An 18,089-nucleotide genomic window follows, 5' to 3' on the forward strand; every position below is an offset into this window, starting at 1 on the left:
ACAACTGTTTCTGACTCAAAACAACCATAATATGTATTTTCTTGCTAAGCAAAAAATTAAATGCCACACATCTTTAAGTTAAGAATACTCAATGAAGAAAATCTCATTAAAAATGGAAAAAGTTAAAAAGCCACAGTGGTTTGTTAAGTTTATCCACAAAGCATCAGGAATACAGCTATTTTAAAGACACTTTAGTTGTCATCCAATCACATCAGGATTTTAGAAACAGTATTTTTGACTGAAGTAGACAAAAGCTCAACATACCTCAAAGCCAAGTCTATCTTTCTCTTTCCAAAAGCAGAAATGTGTAACCTTCTTATCCCAAAACTCATCTGGCTTTACTACACAAACAAGTGACACCTCAGCTGGAACAACATTCTGTAAATCAAATGAAAAAATAAGGAAAACATTAAAGATTAAACCTTCATTTACCACAGAACTGAATTCCACTTAGATTTCATTATCTGTACAAGAATGTAAAAATTGCAGTCAGAAATTGAAGTCTGCTTCATCTACATCACATATTTGCTCCATCCTGCTTCGTAACATTGCACAAGATTTCATAGCAAATGGTGTCAAAAAGTGAAAAGAAAATATAACCTCTTTACTTCCAGCCCTAAGGACAAACCACCTATGCTGTGTTAGTACAGAAAAATGAACTGTTGGCTGGACTTAGTTTAATTTATGATAGTTCATTAAAAAGAAGAAGAAATGTTAAAAACAGAGTTTTCCATCAATATTATCTTCTATGTGGAAGGAAACTGTAATCATAAATCTAGGAAAAAATTGTATATTTGTTATCAGACTACATGTCAAGATAATATCCTATACTTGCTCAGAACATTTTACTTAGACTAAAATGAAAAGGTTGAATATTGACATCTCAAATATTTTAAAATACTACCAGGAAAACATTTCTCAGACTAAACCAGTAATTTCATCTACTAAGTTGATTCCATGATGTCACACTGAATGTAGATCAAGGAACAAATACTCTTGATTACTCTAAACTCATCAGCTATAGTAATAAGTAGAAGTTAATCAGAGGAGTGATATAAAGCTGACACAACCCATGGGATTTCTCTTTAAATACATACTTTTATTAATAAAAAATAATTCCGAAGTTAAAGACATCAGCAACAAAAACACCCAATTCATTCTTGCACCATTTTAATGAATATGCAAAAACTACTTACAAGTAGACAATATTTTGAACACAAGTATTTTTGAGAATGGCAAATGATGAAGCAGACAGAAATTGCACGTGATCTGCACAAGTGATCAATTCACATAAGAAAATCTTTATTGCTTCCTTCTCAAACTCAAGACACAGATGCACAACCCATGTTTCTGCACGCTTTGCAGAGGCAGGTGAGTGCTGCCAGGAATCCAGGGAAATAAGAGCCTGGGCAAAAAGCTGACCTTCCCCACGATCTGCAGCTCCCACTGAACCTCACAACCACACAGCAGCTGACCCAAAACCCAGTCAAGATCATAATCTGAACACAAGGGATTCAAATACTCTATTAATAGGAAAACTATCTTAGTCAGGAATAGGTGAAAGACACCTTGACACAGACTTCAAAACCCAGAAGCAGCAATGACCCAGCAGGACAAAAAAAAAAAGAAATTACTCGTATTTGACACACTTTCTGAGGTTTCACCTAAGTCTGAGAGGAAAACTACTCTGATAAAGAGGAACCATCTGTGCAGTAAGAAAGGCAGTAGTCTGAGAGTTCTTACGTGTTAGAAATGCTGTATCTCACATTTTCTTTGACCACTGAGACCAGAAAATAATCTACACTGTCCACCAGAAATAAGACTCTATTTGTAAGCCCACAGTTCTGAAGAGTTAAAATATTTTTAAACTTTTTTAATTGGAAATTGTCACATTTTTTCTTCTCCTACTTTTTGAAGTCCACAGAACATAATTTGTGGTTTGAACTATGATCCACAACTAAGTCAACTATTCCTTACTGCAAAGGAACCCAGGCAGTACAGCATATATTGCATCAAAACCTGCTCAGCTGCAATACCTGTGTGAACTGCAGCCCTGCACACATTCCTACTGCTCATAGCTGGTGATGCCAGGAGCATACCTGTGTACTTTTTAAACTAAACCTCCATTTCAGAAGAAGGTCCACAACTGTGTGGTCTCAGCATATAAGGAATTTGTCTCTCACTTGAGTGAGCTGTAGCATCTGCTTTTCAGAATTTCTTCCTGCTGCACAGAACTCATCACAGAACCACATTTTAAGGAAATTACTGTCTCTACAATAACACAGCCATTGGGTTCACATCCATAAAACTAATCAGTCAACTATGAACGTATAAATATTTATTTACCTGGAGCATTAACACAACTGTCTTTACCACATTCCACTGAGATTTTCTGCCATCCACTATCACAGTGAATCCTCGAGCTTTACATTTCTCACTAAAAGAAAAAAAAACACTTAGAAAAGCATAAAATTCACTCTAACAAGTGTCATACCATGCCAACTTCAGACTTCAAGCCTCCTGTGAAATATAACTCCACAGCTTTTTTCCTTATAGAAACACTGTCTTATAAACCTTAAGTTGACTAATTTATAAAATAACTTCCAATTTTAATGCTCCAGCATATTATTGGATATTAAAAATTACATTTATTCAGTAGACTGAAGTATATCTCATAATACAAGTATTTCTTTAAACTGTAGCAACTCTGAAAAGGTCTCATAACCATTAACTTGACAAAATCCTCAGAAAAGAGACCAATTTACAGTGTCATAAGGAAGACAAAGGAATGTCAGTTTTTACAAGGAGCATCCAGAAATGAACTTGCAAGTGAGCCCATGGTTTAACATTAGTTACCACACTAGATATCACGTCCCAGGTTGAAATTCTTGTGTTGGCAAAGTTATAAGCTAATAAAATCCATGACATTTACGAGCTGCAGGAAAGCATTATGTAATCTTTCCTAAATCTGCAATTACAAAACAAAGCTACTTCTGTGATCTTAGCTTACAAAGAACAAGGCATGCAACAGTAAGCATTATGTTTCACAACAAGAAATTAACTGTTATTTATTTCAAGTTTACGCTGAGCTTCATCAAGTATGGGTAGCAGACAAATTCACTTTGAAGTTTAAAAAAATAAAAAGAGGGGGAAAAAGGCATTTTACTAGCCGATTTAGGAAACAATAATTAAACTTGGCTATTTAAACAGTCCACAAATGCTTTTGGTTTTAAGGAACATCTAAGATCACACACATGATTTTTCTGGAAGCAGTCTGAAGAGTCAGGCTTTACTAGTGCAATTTCCAATCAAAAACCAACTCAAAGAATTGCTTTGAAGAATGAGGTGAAGAGTGTAACTACAGCATTTTGCGACATGACTTCCTTAGGCTCACTGGAGTCAAGCAGTATCAGCATCTGCCCCTCTACTACTAACCCTATTAAAACCCTATCAAACCCAACAAAATACACAACCAATCCAATTCAGAAGTGACCCACCACTTCTGGAAAGGTTAGTCAATGCAAGTGTTTGTAGGTAAGTTAAAATAAAAAGTAAAAAGTTTGGTGATTTGAGCCACAATAAAGAGAATACAACAAAGGAAGCAAACTTTAGTGGGAACAGACAACATCATAATGTTGCCACTTTTATTCTTCAGTTCTGAACAGATCTCTTCAGAATCTGAGAATTTTAAATACTATCAAAGAAAGACATAACAGCATACTTCAACACTAGGAATAAGCTGTCTGAAATTTTAGAATGGCTTTACACAAATATTCCAAAGAAATTCTACCCAAAACACTTTCAGCAGTTATGCCTCTCCAATTTTGGACACAGCCAGCAATCCACACTAGACTGTAGATCTCAAACCAGTTGTAGTTACATCATATGCCAGACAGAACTGAATTAAAAGTCAAACATATTATGTTACTTTGCACATAGAACTTGGGGAAAAAAGTAGTATTAATGTTTGGACAGCTATCTGGATTTGGGACAATATCCCTCCTCTCAGCCCTATTTTCCTCAAACACTGTTCAGCAAGTTTTTCCAGAACAAAAAAAGAGAAGTGCTTAGGCCAAAGTTTGCATTTCCCACTGAAAAACAACATGCGGACCAAACCAACAATGATTTTTCCATACTGCCACCATAGAAGAGAGGTCATTTTTTCCACAACTGACACAGAGCATTAAACGTGGGAACACTGACTTCACTTTCAGATAATTTCCCAGTTTCTATTGAGTACAAAGAGCACTTTGGTTCAGCTTTTAGACAGTTTTTGTTGCGCTAATGTATGTAAACACATACATCAGGATGAGACTGTGGAATAATTAATGCTTACTAGAACAAGAATGCCTGCATCTGTTCCACAATTACGGCCAAGTCCTTAAGTCAATGACACAACTTGTGTGGATGACCATTTGGTGTTTCACCACTTTACAAAAGACAACAAGCTGTTTAAAAAACCCTCAAACTTACACAACTAAAATGCCTTGCAGTATCTTCCTATACACCACCTGATGTTTTACTTTTAAATAACCTGAATTTATTCTTTGCTTCTCTCTCACCAATCAGGATTTTTAAAAGTCTAATCTACCAAAAAAACCCCAACACTGGATCCCTTAACTGTGTTTTATAAACATTTATAGATTAAAACATGCAAAGTACACTGGGTGTCTTCAGTTATGCCACTGTTGCTCTGTTTCCAGAAGAGAGATTTGAAAAGCTATAAAAACAAACATGCATCTGAGAGGCTCCTTTTCTTTATAAAGCAGTGGCACATGACAGAAAAAAAATATGATAAAGATCAATCCCTGGATCTTAAGAAAAAAGAAATACAGGTAACTAAGCCAGGATCAAAAACTGTCACTATAAGCTGTCAGAGGCACATGCACAGAACTTGAACAACAATGATTTTACAGCAAGCTAAGGATGACAGGATACCCAAGTTTTTAGGCAGTACATTTAAGCAGTACCACAAGCGGCTCACTAACTTCACTAAGACTGTATATTTTTAACTTAGTGCACTTTGAAACATAATCCCTATAAGCTACCAAGTTTAGGAATGTAGCATGGAAAGGACAATGGGCAATGCTGTCCTTGCAAGTTTGGGAGTTTGATTTAAATGGCTCATTAATTTACTTAAGCAATTTGAGCGCATTGTCATTAAAAAGAAATTATGAAAAAAGGTATCCCAAGAAAGGAGAACACAAGGACACAAAAGGACACAGACAAGCCTTAGTACATATCCCTTAGCTTATTGGGATGTGTGTTTCTAACTCAGACAGTATCACACTCTAAACAAACATTTACATAAACTTAATTTGGTAAAGAAGAGAAAACAAAATTAAAAACAATAGAAAGATTCATTCTACTACTGGGAAAAAAACCATGGTGAACAGAATGCCTTCTAAATCACCTTGGTATACTTAGAAGATAGTCTAGTGTGACACTCAGCTCATCCATGCTTGTCTGTTCAAGGCATAATGGAATCGTCAGAATGAGGCCACTTCTTCTGTCCTTCCCTCCTGTTTCAGAGAGAAAAAGTAATTACAAAGTTAATGTGATGAGGTTTAAGCTGAATAAATACTTTGCAGTTAAGTAGTCTCAAACTTCATTGCAAAAGCAATCTTTAAAGTTGCTGTGAAAACCTCAACTGATATTTCACCTCTCAGCTGTGAAGGTTCATTCACCACATGGATATTTAAAACATCACCAGGGCATCAGAGCATAGCCCACATCCACAGCTGTCACAATTTTTTATCTAATACTTTCAATATAAACAACACAAGTCAAGTGTTCCAGAAGCATTTTTTTTCATTTTTACATTATACTATTAAAATGCATCTCCTAGTCCTTCTAGACTACCAGCCTATGAGAAACCTAGTCCAGTCCCAAGCTGAGCGTGTCCCCAGAAGCTCCAACTGGAGCTCCCAGAAAAGGAGGACTTTCCTAGCCCAGCTGACTGCTACAGGAGATCCCGTACCACACAGGCTGCCCAAGGCACATGCCCTGAACTGGCACTTCCTTCAAACATAGAAAAATTTCTAGACCTATTTATAAACAGCTAACAGTCACCTGACAATTAAGATATGTATTTCCAACTGCTTGCCTTAATCTTCATCTGCATTTTCAAACCTTTCTGGTAAAACTTATACAAACAATATCAGAAACAGTAAATTTTGATAAATTATCTATTTTATTAAGGAAAAAAACCCCACAACCACAACGTACTTAAGCACATGTAGGAGTCAATTACTAAACAATCTTGTCTATATTTTAGAAAAAGACATGTACAAAGACATCTGTAATCACAGGTTTATTTGGGTAAAAATCAAGCAAAGTGAATTCCCATAATCTAAGAACATATTTACTTTCAAACTGTTTTTCACATGGCTAAAGCAATTAAATTATGCTTTTGCTTCTTGAAGTTCTTCAGTAGAACTGAAGTTCCATCTAATCAGGAAGAACAACTTTTTACAGAACAGTAACAGCCATGCAGAAACAAGAAAAGGCACAAGCACAGCAATGCTTGCAGACTCATACACATATGTTGACATAACTTGATAAGAATTCTCCCCATCCACAAAGTGCATGCAAGATAATGAACAAACACTGTTTACACAACATATGGTAGAATCTTAATTGCAACAGGCCTTTTTTTTCTTGTTTCCAAAGCTGTGCAAACACTCTAAATTTGGAGTTTTAAAGATCCACTGATACATAGATATTTTGCACATTTTCCTGAAGAACCTACTGCTTTCAGTGGTCCACTGCAGTAGCTGTGCTCCCCTCCCTTCCTCTCTTTTGTGAGAGAATTGTTACAGGAAAACAGCAACACACTTTTTAATAACTGTATTTCTAAACTGAAGAATTGAAGAGTGGTGCTGTATGAGAAAGGACAAATGGCCAGATGCTTCCAGCAGAAACAATCTACAGCAACAGTTATTTACAGACTGTCCATCCTTCTGTCTCTGAATGGCAAAAAGCCTGAAAATTGGAGTGAGGAAGCAGAGAAAAAGGGAAAATGCTTGGATTTAAACAGCATTTGCTGAACTGACTAAACAAAGCACAACCCAAATCCCAGAAATATAATCTCTTGACATTTCACAAAAAGACCAGAATAATTATCTAAATCATTATTTCATGACAAGTCATCTTGTGTAACAACTGACAGGTTTTTCCTCCAGCTTGTAAACACTGCTAAGGAAAGCAACTAAGAGCATTACAAAAGCAGGGAAAAAAAAAAAAAAAACCCAAAGAATTTTTTTGGTTCATTTTGCACCAAAGTGGTTGTTCAAGGCTTTTTGTTGACTTAGGAGCTTGTCTTTTCTTCTGTGCTATGTGTAATGACTTATCAGCATGAAAACTACACTAGCCATGGATTTCTATTAGAAACCACTATTTTGCTTCCAGAAAAACATTATTTATACCAATTTAATTCAAAAATGACAACAGACTTCAGCACACAAACACTGCAGGACTTTCCTAAAATACTATTTTTCTGAGTATATGTTTTTAATTAGTACTGAAACTACTATGAAAGTATAGAGTAAAATTGATGTAAAGAGACATGATGAACTGATTTGTGGCTGTCAAGTTACTTTGCCTACACTGAAGAATGCTAAAAAATCCTTCTGCATCAAGCTTTATCATTCATTAAATTAAAGCACCCATTAATACCAATCAATTCCAAAATGATCAAACCTACTTAGAAATACATACAATCAAAATGGTTCCTAGCACTTAAAATGCCACTCAATAAATTACTTTCCACTAAGAATGTCTGTCTTTCCAAACGGATCAGGCAGCTTTAATAGCATTTTGAAAATGCACTCTAGTTAATGAGAATATCCCCTTGCAATATAATGCTGAACAACCAACTCACTGCACATCTGCTGTTACTGTGGAAGAACTGTCCCAGGCTTTAATGTGAGCTGAGTTTTAGGGATTTGATTGCTTGTTTTTAAAAAGGAATTGTTATATTTGCAATTGCTGGAGACAGTGGGCAAATTTAAAGCAAAATAAGTTCCATTATCTAAAAGAGCAGGTTTCACTTCTCAGGTGATTGAAGCAGGCTAAACAAGACTGGCTAAAAACATAAACTAAAATAAACTAAACCAGAAGAATATTTATGGCAACACTTGTCAGTTTTTGAAGTTGACAAGTGTTCTGTGAGTTACCTACCAACACTAGATCAGACAATCAAACACCAAGAACTAACACAGCTGCCTACAACAGCACTGAAACCAGCAAGGGATTGAAGGGATTGTCTTTCACCATTTGAAGGACTTCCTTTTTTTTGTTTTTTCTGCAGAGGGAGGAGAAAAAGTTACCTTCAACATAAGATTCAGGAAGTTTTAATAAATACAGTGATAATTACAGCTTTCTCTGAATTAACTTATTGGTAATAATCAAACTGTTGCAATGCATGGCTAATTCTGCTCCCATGTGTTTCTATGCTGGAGAAAAAACAGGCGAAAACTAAAGAAAAATTTTCTACAGAAAATCCTGAAAATATTCATGCTGTTTTTCTAAAAACAAAAAACTAAAAATCCAAACCAGCAAGGAAGAGTTTTGGATATCTATTAAATCATCAGTCTGTTACATATAGACTGAAACTTCTTGAAAATTTTGGAGGTTGAGCTACAGGAGACAGCAAAGCCAAGTCCTAAACACCAACACCATGGCTACTAGATAAAGAGTTCCAGAGATTCTTTTGGAATATGACAAAGCACTAACCAACAACACATTTTTGTTAAATACATCCAGCAAATGCAAATAACCAACTTAAATATCCTATCCAAATTATTCAGGGTGGAATCAGTTGAGAAAAACTGAAATTGTACCTGAAAGAAATGCCAATTTTTTCTTCAAAATGGGTAATATTACTGACGCTTCCATTCTACTGCAGATACTTTTCGCAGCTCTGAAACACAAGAAGTTGAAGTTGTCAGGCATGGGAAATCAGTTACAGTGTTTCACAGTGTTACACTTCAGTATTCTTCTGAAGGAAGAACAGAACACTGTAACCAAAACCTAAAATACTGTCAAAACTTAAGAAAAAAGATCATTATAGGCATTATTCATACCAACATTTAATTAAAGATTTCTTTTCCCTCACTGGGGGGAACAAACAGTCCAACAAGAAAAACCAAAGCAGAAGCTGAACCAAGGACAACAAGATAATTTATATAAAATCCCATTTCCCAACCATAATAAACTGCAATTAATTTTCGGGTAGGTCATCTGTTTGCTCATTCAGATGTAAAATAAGTGCAAATAAGGTTGTGTTTCTGCACGGTCTGTCTGGTATTACCAAGAATACAATAATTATCTAAATATGTTATGCTACATTTCTGTCAGGACACTGCCATTACCCTGCCATTAGCAGGGCTTCAGCTGAAGAAAAACATCCAACAGCCTGAATAACTACATCCTACCCATAATCTATACCCAGAAATGCTCCTGCTTCCTTTGCCTCCTCCTTATCCTCATGCAATTTTTATTGCACTGTGAACTGCAATTCACCATGATGAAGCTTTTTTGCCTGACAAATCCACAGGATGGCTGAACTGCAATTTCCTCTTCCAGCCAACACAAAGTAGGAACTGGCATCTGCTTGTAACTTTCTGAGGTCCTACTTCCACAGATCAATCATATAATTAGAAAATCTAATTCTGCTCAGAGATATTCAATTCAAGATATGTGCCAATATCAGTCAAAATTTAAACAGATCAAAATCGATTTTTTTTCCCATTCCAGGCCCAGAGCATCAGACTGCAACCTGGAATTCTCCCTCTGGATATTCCAGAATGCACACAAAGAGAATTTTTTTTCCTAGCATGGGGGAAGTTAATGGAACAAAAGCTATGAACTATTTAGGAAAAAAAAAAAAAAAAAGAAAGAAAACACAAAAAATCCAGAGAAATCCAAATAACCTGAGGTAAAATAGTTATTCCTTTTCATGTTAAAACAATGAGCTTCATAACAAACAAAAAAAGATCTATCATATTATTATAAAGAAAAAACATTTCAACAGCTTTTTACTGTCTCTTCCTATTCCAACGTGTAATGTGTCACAATGTTCATTCCCCCCTCTTATTCCAAAATCTCCATATTGAAGTGCAATTTTTGCCAATTATATAGAATTCACACTTCATGTATTACAGAAGGAAACAAACAACTTTTAGTTCTCTCAGGAAACTGAGTCCCATGACAGCCTGCACTTTGAACAACTACTCAAAAAAGCATTCTATTAATGCTTCCTGTATGCTTTAGACAAAGATTTGTAGTTATTTGTTGCATAAAACACAAAATTCCAGAATTACTCAGGCAGTCATTTTTATCTCTCAAACCACTCTGTGTAAGCTTTTTAACTTCAGCAGTTCTCTTTATTTTCCCTTTTTCAAGATGTGGAACACATACCTAAATGTTTTTTTCCCCATCCTCCCCAAGTAACATTTCCAAATTATTACACATGCCTCTTTATTATAATCAATAAAGGAAGTTCAAACCTACACACACTTCATTATCTTTGTACTTTCACACAGGAACAAAAGTCTGCATCAGCTCACTGACTCCAGGGAACATGTTTCTCTGCTGCTCTGAAAAGACCTATTTATTTAATATGAAAGCATCGCTTGGCTTTCTGCCACAGTAGTGGCACTGTCCACAGATCAAAATAGTTCTTTTATTCAGTATTTCCTGGAACCAAAGGAAGCTTTCTGTTCAGAGTGGAGGGAGGTGAGTCAGACCAGTTAGAACAACTGCTGGCAATTCCAAACACCTAGCCTTTGTTCCACAAACTCCTGAAGGGTACAATTGCCTCTCTTCTGGGAGAGCTTTGATAGGTTTCATCTACAAGAAAACTCCCACCACAGCTGGTTATCAGAACATACCAGAAAAAAAAGAAAATCTTCAGTTTAAAAAACAGGTTTAGCATCCTTCTCTATTTTTGATGTCGAAAGAGTCTCAGGATAAATTAAACAAAATTTCTTTTTTAATATCGGAAAGTGAAACCATTTCAAGAAAGCTGGCATCTACTTTTCAATAGGAGCTACTGAAGGTGTTTTGAAAAGGTCCACTGCTTTGCACCTTTGCAATGTATTTAGACCTACAAAACTTATGCAAAGTCTTCAGTTTGTTGGAAGAAGAAAAATGACACGCTCTTAAAATTTTCCATCAAGCTCTCAGTTTAGCATGAGGAAAGAGTGACTTCTTCCTCAATATTTTACCATTATTTAGCTGAAAGAAATAGATTCAGTGTCTATTCATCAATAAAAAACCCATTTGGTTTCATTAAACACAGAAAAGCTACTGAAGAAAAACAAGAGCACTGAAGAGAACAGATTTCACGAGAGGAAAGTGCAATACTTCAGGAAGCTGCATTTCATCACTTACAAATCAAAAGACAACTTTTATATGCTGAAATGTTACAAATATTAAACAAATAAAGAGGTTACTTTTGTTTGCTGAATTTCAGAAACAATGTAGAGTGCTGTGTGCCCACCTAGAACCTACTTTGCCATCATACCATAAAATACCACATAGCAAACTGTAGAACTTGCAATTCTTTTACTTAACATGTTTCCTGGACTCATTCAATACACTTTGAAGAACCTCAGTGAACTTGTTTAGAATGACATAGTCTTCCTGGTTATTAAATCAACATAGTTATGGTCAGCCTCCAACAATGTATTCATTCTTTTGAAGATTTCCACAAGAAGGTGGCAACACTAAATTTGCATAGTATTTGTATTTAAAACCTAAATCTTTGAAAGGCATCCCAGTGAAATAGAGAACTCTTCCAATCCCCTTGACAAGCAGAAACGAATACTATTTGTGGAAAAAATTCTCTTACATGCAAACATGAAATGTATACATGAAGGAGAGACTGGGAAATAGTAAACAAATAGTTCAACAAAATTACAGAACAGGTAAAAGTTGCAAAACAATATTTCAGGCTGCACTCCAATGTGAAATCAAATCACAATTTAGTAGGCTGGATCCTCCACCATTTCTAGACTTTGGAACAACTGCAAATTACAATGTTTTACTCCACACATCTAAAATTTTGGAAGTTCTTCCAACAACAAAAACTAAACAAAAACAAACAATGACCTACAACAAACAAAAATACAATAAAAAACCACCCAGCCAAAAATCAAAAGAACTCACACACAATAAATACTATGTGTAATTCACCAAAGTGCAAAATTTCTGATGAATGCAAAGTTTTGCCTGCGATTTGTGCTATCCATCTTCACTGCCATTGAATTAAAAAATTAAATAAGAACCAATGTCCAGACACTGTTTACAGCCATTGTAAAAGTGTATTAAGGACAGGGAAGAGGGCCAGGTTGACTGGACAAGTGGAACTAAGATGCCAGGGAGGAGATCTCCTGCAGGTAACAGGTGTTTTCTTTCTAAGCAACACAGAAGAAACCACTGTTCTAAAACATTAACAATCAAAACAAATTCAGGCTTAATGAGAATTAATATTAACATGTTTATTCATGCCTGTTAGACCTGAAACCTTTAATACTCTCAATATATGGTGCAAGGTCTTGGGATGGGTTAGTCTGCACATGAGCATCTGTTGCAAGATTCAAAGAACGTGTTCTTTCTTCACTCCTTTAGCATGTATCTCACAAGAGCATGTAGCTGGTCTGTTGAGCACAGGACTACAAGTAAGAAAAAAAGAATCTGGTTTCTATTCTCTGTTCTGCTATGAAATATACATATGGCTTTCAGCAAGTCATTTATCCTCTTTTAGTCTCCATTCAGTTTCTCCATTTAATTCTCTTTTTACAAGAGTATTGTGATGTTTAATTCATTAATGTTTTTGAAGACTTGAGGGATTAGAAGGAGCTCCACAAATCTGCCTATAAATAACCAAGGAGCAGATGGGCAGCTAGGTTCAAAACTGTAGCAGCTTGCAAGTCCAGGCACAAACAATAGCACAAATAACAATAGACATTCTGAAGTACCAAAGGAAAAAAGGCCTCAAATCATGTAGAATGAAAACACTTTTTTCTTTTAGATCAACTTTTGAATTGCAGACCATCAAAATTAACATCTTCATTCTCTGAAGCCAGCACACAGGCTTTTTCAGACACTGACTTGAACCCACAAGCCATTACCCTCTTTTACCCTGAATCAGCTTAAAACTAGTTCATCTGTTCCACACAGAAATAAAATCCACATGTAAAAGACAGGGAGAAAGCTGAGTATCACAATTATCTATGTAGATTATTATTTCACCTTCCTTTAAAGCTACATTAAAGGATGTCATCTCTCCCAGAGCAAAGCTGTACAAAGAGAGACTACAAACGAAGGTGTCTCCAGGGCTGATGCCCCAGGGTAATTTGAGAAGCATAAACCTGCCCCAAAAATAGAAAAAGGCTGTAAATATTTATTAGTTAATGCTGTTTTCAATTAAAAAGCACCTGGAACTCAGCTATGCAGCTGGACAGTTGCAAAATAACAATAAAACCTGATAGAGAAACATCAGCTCACATATGCAAATGCAGTGTTTGGTTTTTACTCTTTAAGATATTATGAGCAGCACTAATAAATATTTAATATTAGAGCCCTCAGGAGAAAAGGTAACTTCAGATATTTAAGGAATATCAAATTTTTTGCCTTTTCAACCACTTCCACATTTTTTTACTTTTTTACTATCAGTAAAAACCATCCAGAAAAACCCACAGAAGTTTTATACTATGTCTGAAATTGTACACAAAAAAAAATATTTCTGATCTTCTTTAACCTGCTAATTCACACTAAAGAAGTCAGAAAATAAAAAACACAGACTGATTTCATGAGTATGTAAGGTGCTTTAAAGCAAGATGCAACCACTCAATGCCCTTTCCACTATACATGTACTGTTAGTACCCTAACTCAGCAACTTGCCATGGCAGTTCAAAGAACATACTGAAAATGTGCTCTGACTTGGGTTAAAGCTGGGGTAAACAGCATGCTAGACCATGATTCAAAAGCACATTGTCACAGCCACAACAAATTTAAGCTCGGAAAAATTCCAATTCCACTCCATTTTCATTTGAAAGTTCAAATCTTGTCTTCTAACTAAAGTTAATAATAGAATTCAAAAGAACTGTCTGTTCACTACTTCCTCTATCTATCCCATCTTCCATATTCATTTCCCATCCTTTTTCAATCCCTCAACATTCTGTGAAAAGTGAAATAAAAAGACAAGCAACAAAAGGAAGCGATGAGCAATATAATGAATAGCAAACCAGCAAATGGAGAACAGGTGAGTAAGAGGTTATGCCATCTGAGAAGAAAAAGTCATTGTGTGTTGAGTTCTAACTTTGATCACAGTCAGCTATTCATTTCACACAAAGGCAGAGCTTTTCCTCAGACTTCAAGCAAGGGCCAGAGGGGAAAAAAAGGAAGAGTACCAAGCACAGAAACAATGTAACTCAGGATGCACAATAACACCTGCATGCACAGCTGCGAGACAACACCAACACCTCAGTCTTTCCACAGAACAGGGCCAGCCACAGGGTCCTGTGCAGCAATGGGCACTTCTGCTCTCAAAGAACTGCACTCCTTGGACTCACTGGCCACGCGCAGAGGGCAAACTCGCCCAACCCAAAGGAACACGTGCACACATTCATAACGATGCTGCACCAGGAGACACCAAAGGTGTGTGAGCTTGCTAGAGTTTTCAACCCTTTCCAGCCTCAGTCCAAGCCACACACGTGGCCTATGCTAAGTTACAGCAGTTTTCAGACCTCTTTAATCTAGAAGAGTAGAGAAACTAAGCCACAGGTTTTGGATGCTTCTCTATATTCCCTCTCATGGAATATTCCTGCCACATTTTGCCACTCTCTCACATACAGAGAGAGACACCATTTACCTTCCTGAAGAACCCTACAGCTTGCCCACCTGCATCAGAAGACCAATCTACCTCATACCCTCCTTCCCTTACAACAGGCAGCCAAACCAGCAGAAGCTGCATCACTATCAAGTAACCACAGAATACAGAATATTATGCAAGTTGAGAGGCTGCTTCTTCCACCACTTTTTACACAGCAATATGTCAATTGAAATGCTATACTCAAAGCATAGCCAAAATATTTTCTCTTCCTCATTACACTGTGCTAAAACTCATTAAAAGAAAATTCTGATTTTTAGGTCTTAAAATTTTCCTTAATCAGAAGTCACATAGGAGTAGTACACAATCACATGGATTGCAACTTCTACCACAGAAATACTTCATGAGGGGGAGAAGAAAAATAACCTACAGATCGTAAAATAAAACTAGTCCTCCCCTAGCTCCCTCCTCTTAAAAAACAAACAAACAAACACAAAACCATCCCAACAAACAAAACAAAACAAATATACAAGTCACAAGTGCTTGGAAAAATAAATACCTTGTCACCAGCTCTTTAAGGAACTGTCCAAAACCAGTTTGTGATGAAAGATCAGAAAGCTCCTATGCCTTCAGTAGTTCATAAAATGAACTAGGACAGTGGGTGGAATGAGACTGGACAGCCCAGGCCATGGGCAGCCAAGTCAAAAGACAAACAGCTGTACTGATGAGTGCAACTGCTGGCAGTCTGGAACAAACGAAAAACACTTTCCTCTGGGGTGCAAGATTAGAACTTCTTGTTCTTTTTGCAATACTTGTATAAGAAAACAATCTACCACTTCATAACAATATACACATTTGGCTTGGTTACAATTGCATGTGGCTCAGGGCCCCAGGATTCAACTCCAAGCTCAGCATAGTGACACTCCACTGAGTGGAAGCAAAAAGAAATGCTCCCCTACACTGAAAGCCACCTTGTGCAGCAGACACAAAAGCAGTCTTTGTTTTGGAGTGGAGGAAACTGACCAAAACAAGATGACAATGAAGAAGGGGCTAATAAAAAGTCCATTTACAAATCCCTAAAGCTCTGGGTTTGCTACCTGACCAAAAATTTATCTGCTCAAGAGTATGATTTTGTGCAGACCTTGAAACACCCTGAACAATTTCCTCTGCCTTAAAAAAAATAAAATTAAAAATTACTCTTATGTCCTCACTGCACAATACACAAAGTATCCATGGTAAGGGTAATAATAAAAATCCCCTCAATAAGAAATAAATAACTTGAAAATTTTGCTAATGTTAACCAAACATGAGAGTACAACAGACTGAAATATTCCAGATCTGGTAAATAAATACCTTATTCACATATTTCAGAAATCCATTAATTCACTGCTCTACAAAGCAAAAATAATTACCTAAGATATCCTTCAATTAGTGGGTACAGGAGAAATAAATCTTAACTTTCATGGATGTCTTCAGTTTTTGTACTGAGATTAAAAATTCTGCACTCAGATCAAAAATTCTGAACATTTCAACTGCAAATCACAAATTAAACCAGCCACAGCAACCACCTGCAGTAATCACAGCAACTCTTCCTCTCTCCTACCCCCTCAAAATAAAACATGTAGCCTTCCACTAGCAACAAATAAACCAATAAACCAATATATAAATGGTCACATGCTTCAGAGAAAATACCATCAAGCTCACTAAGCTGCTGCCTGAAACATCCTCCATAGATGCAACACTCATACATTTTCCAATGATACTATTATAAGTGAGAATGCAAAATGAAAGAATTAGCAAACAGAACACCATCAGAAAGATTGAGACCTGCATTGAGGTGTCAGCCATAGATATCATTTAGTGACAAAAACATCAAGCTAACACCAAACCCATTTACCTTATTCTTGGAACACATTTTTGCTTTGGCCTTACTTGGTCTGGTCAACACCTATCCTTCATGATACCTCACTAATAACACATCTCAAATACCACTCTGCCAACATCATAGGAAGTGATCTCGGCTCTGAATTCTCACGTACTTAGTACCTCTATCTCCCTTGAATTACTGTTTCTGCAAAGCCCTAAGTCATACCTTCATTTCCTCTCAACTACTGTAATTTCCTTCTTAATGGGTTCTTTACGTCCCAGCATTCCAAACTTCAGCTTGTCCAAAATGCAGCAGTTCATCTTCTCACCTGGAAACAGGAAAACAACACTCCAGATTGATTTTCACTTGCTTCCTTGTTGAGTTTAGCATCTGCTGTAAGGTTACCCTCACTTCAAAAATCTCTCACTCTTATTTAGTCTGAAGAGCAAAAAGCTTTGCCAACACAATTTTCTACTTGCTCAATCAAGGCTCCCAAGTCCCTCATTTATCTTCCAGCACAAGCTTATCAACACCATCAGAGCAGCAATTACCTTGATGCTATTAAAACTTCTTTCCTTACTCTCACCCACTACCAAGAACCCTCTTAAAAGTAGAATTCACTTCTCTCCAGTCTTATGCTTAAACACCCCCTAACACATCTGCAGCCACTCCTCCCCTTGTGAGACACTACCACTATGTAGAGACATAGGAACACAAGCTGCACTGTGAGCTTCATGGCCAAACAATGGAATTTAACTTTATTATCAGTTTTGTTTATGTTATAGTGCCTTTTAAAGACTTTTTAGAAGCCACAAAATGAAAACAAAGTAAAGCAGGTAAATTAAGAAAGGCATGAGTTAAAGCCTAATTAAATTTCTACAAAACCAGCTGCAAAGATGTTGTTCTAGGCAGTATATCCATCAGTATCAAAGCTTCATAAGAACCAAATATAATGTATGAAAATTATAACGATTTATTTTTGGAAGAGACCTATCTTACTTACCATTGGTACTGGAATGCAAAACTGTCTGCTAGGGTTACAAGTTTGAGCTCCAGATCCCGGGTTCTGTAAATTTAAATGAAAAAGTATTTGACCATATTTTTTGATTTTGCTACTCAATCTAAAACTTTATTTCCTTGGAGATTGAAAACAAGAGTTTCTTACAGAGCTATATGATAGGGGAGTCAACATTTCTGCTGTATATTCACAAATACTAGGAGGCTAGGCATTTCAGTTCAGTGGGACAGCAGGAATCCTGCACTTTCTACCAAAACATATGGTAGACATCAACATTGTTTATAGTTAGCAGGCAATGCTCCTGAGGCAGCACCGGAAGCAGTGGGAAAGTAACAAGAACCAGAATCCCTGTGGTATGCTTTCAA

The 18,089-nt window shown here is 36.4% G+C and overlaps 1 protein-coding gene across 4 annotated transcripts in view; it reads right to left on the reverse strand.

Annotated features, from left to right (window-relative positions):
* The window catches only part of SESTD1 (SEC14 and spectrin domain containing 1), a 50,143-nt gene that overhangs the window by 29,338 nt on the left and 2,716 nt on the right, over nucleotides 1-18,089 (reverse strand). For 3 of the 4 annotated variants that reach the window (XM_063162243.1, XM_063162240.1, XM_063162241.1), the window contains exons 2-7: nucleotides 17,710-17,772; nucleotides 16,932-17,034; nucleotides 8,844-8,923; nucleotides 5,414-5,522; nucleotides 2,347-2,437; nucleotides 265-378 (exon numbers count right to left, since the gene is read on the reverse strand). In XM_063162243.1, coding sequence (XP_063018313.1) covers nucleotides 265-378; nucleotides 2,347-2,437; nucleotides 5,414-5,522; nucleotides 8,844-8,898 — 369 coding nt within the window. In that variant the 5' untranslated portion in view covers nucleotides 8,899-8,923; nucleotides 16,932-17,034; nucleotides 17,710-17,772. The remainder of the gene's footprint in view (nucleotides 1-264; nucleotides 379-2,346; nucleotides 2,438-5,413; nucleotides 5,523-8,843; nucleotides 8,924-16,931; nucleotides 17,035-17,709; nucleotides 17,773-18,089) is intronic. The other variant, XM_063162242.1, reaches the window with a different exon arrangement.

This window comes from Melospiza melodia, chromosome 8 (assembly GCF_035770615.1).
Source record: "Melospiza melodia melodia isolate bMelMel2 chromosome 8, bMelMel2.pri, whole genome shotgun sequence".
NCBI lineage: Eukaryota > Metazoa > Chordata > Aves > Passeriformes > Passerellidae > Melospiza > Melospiza melodia.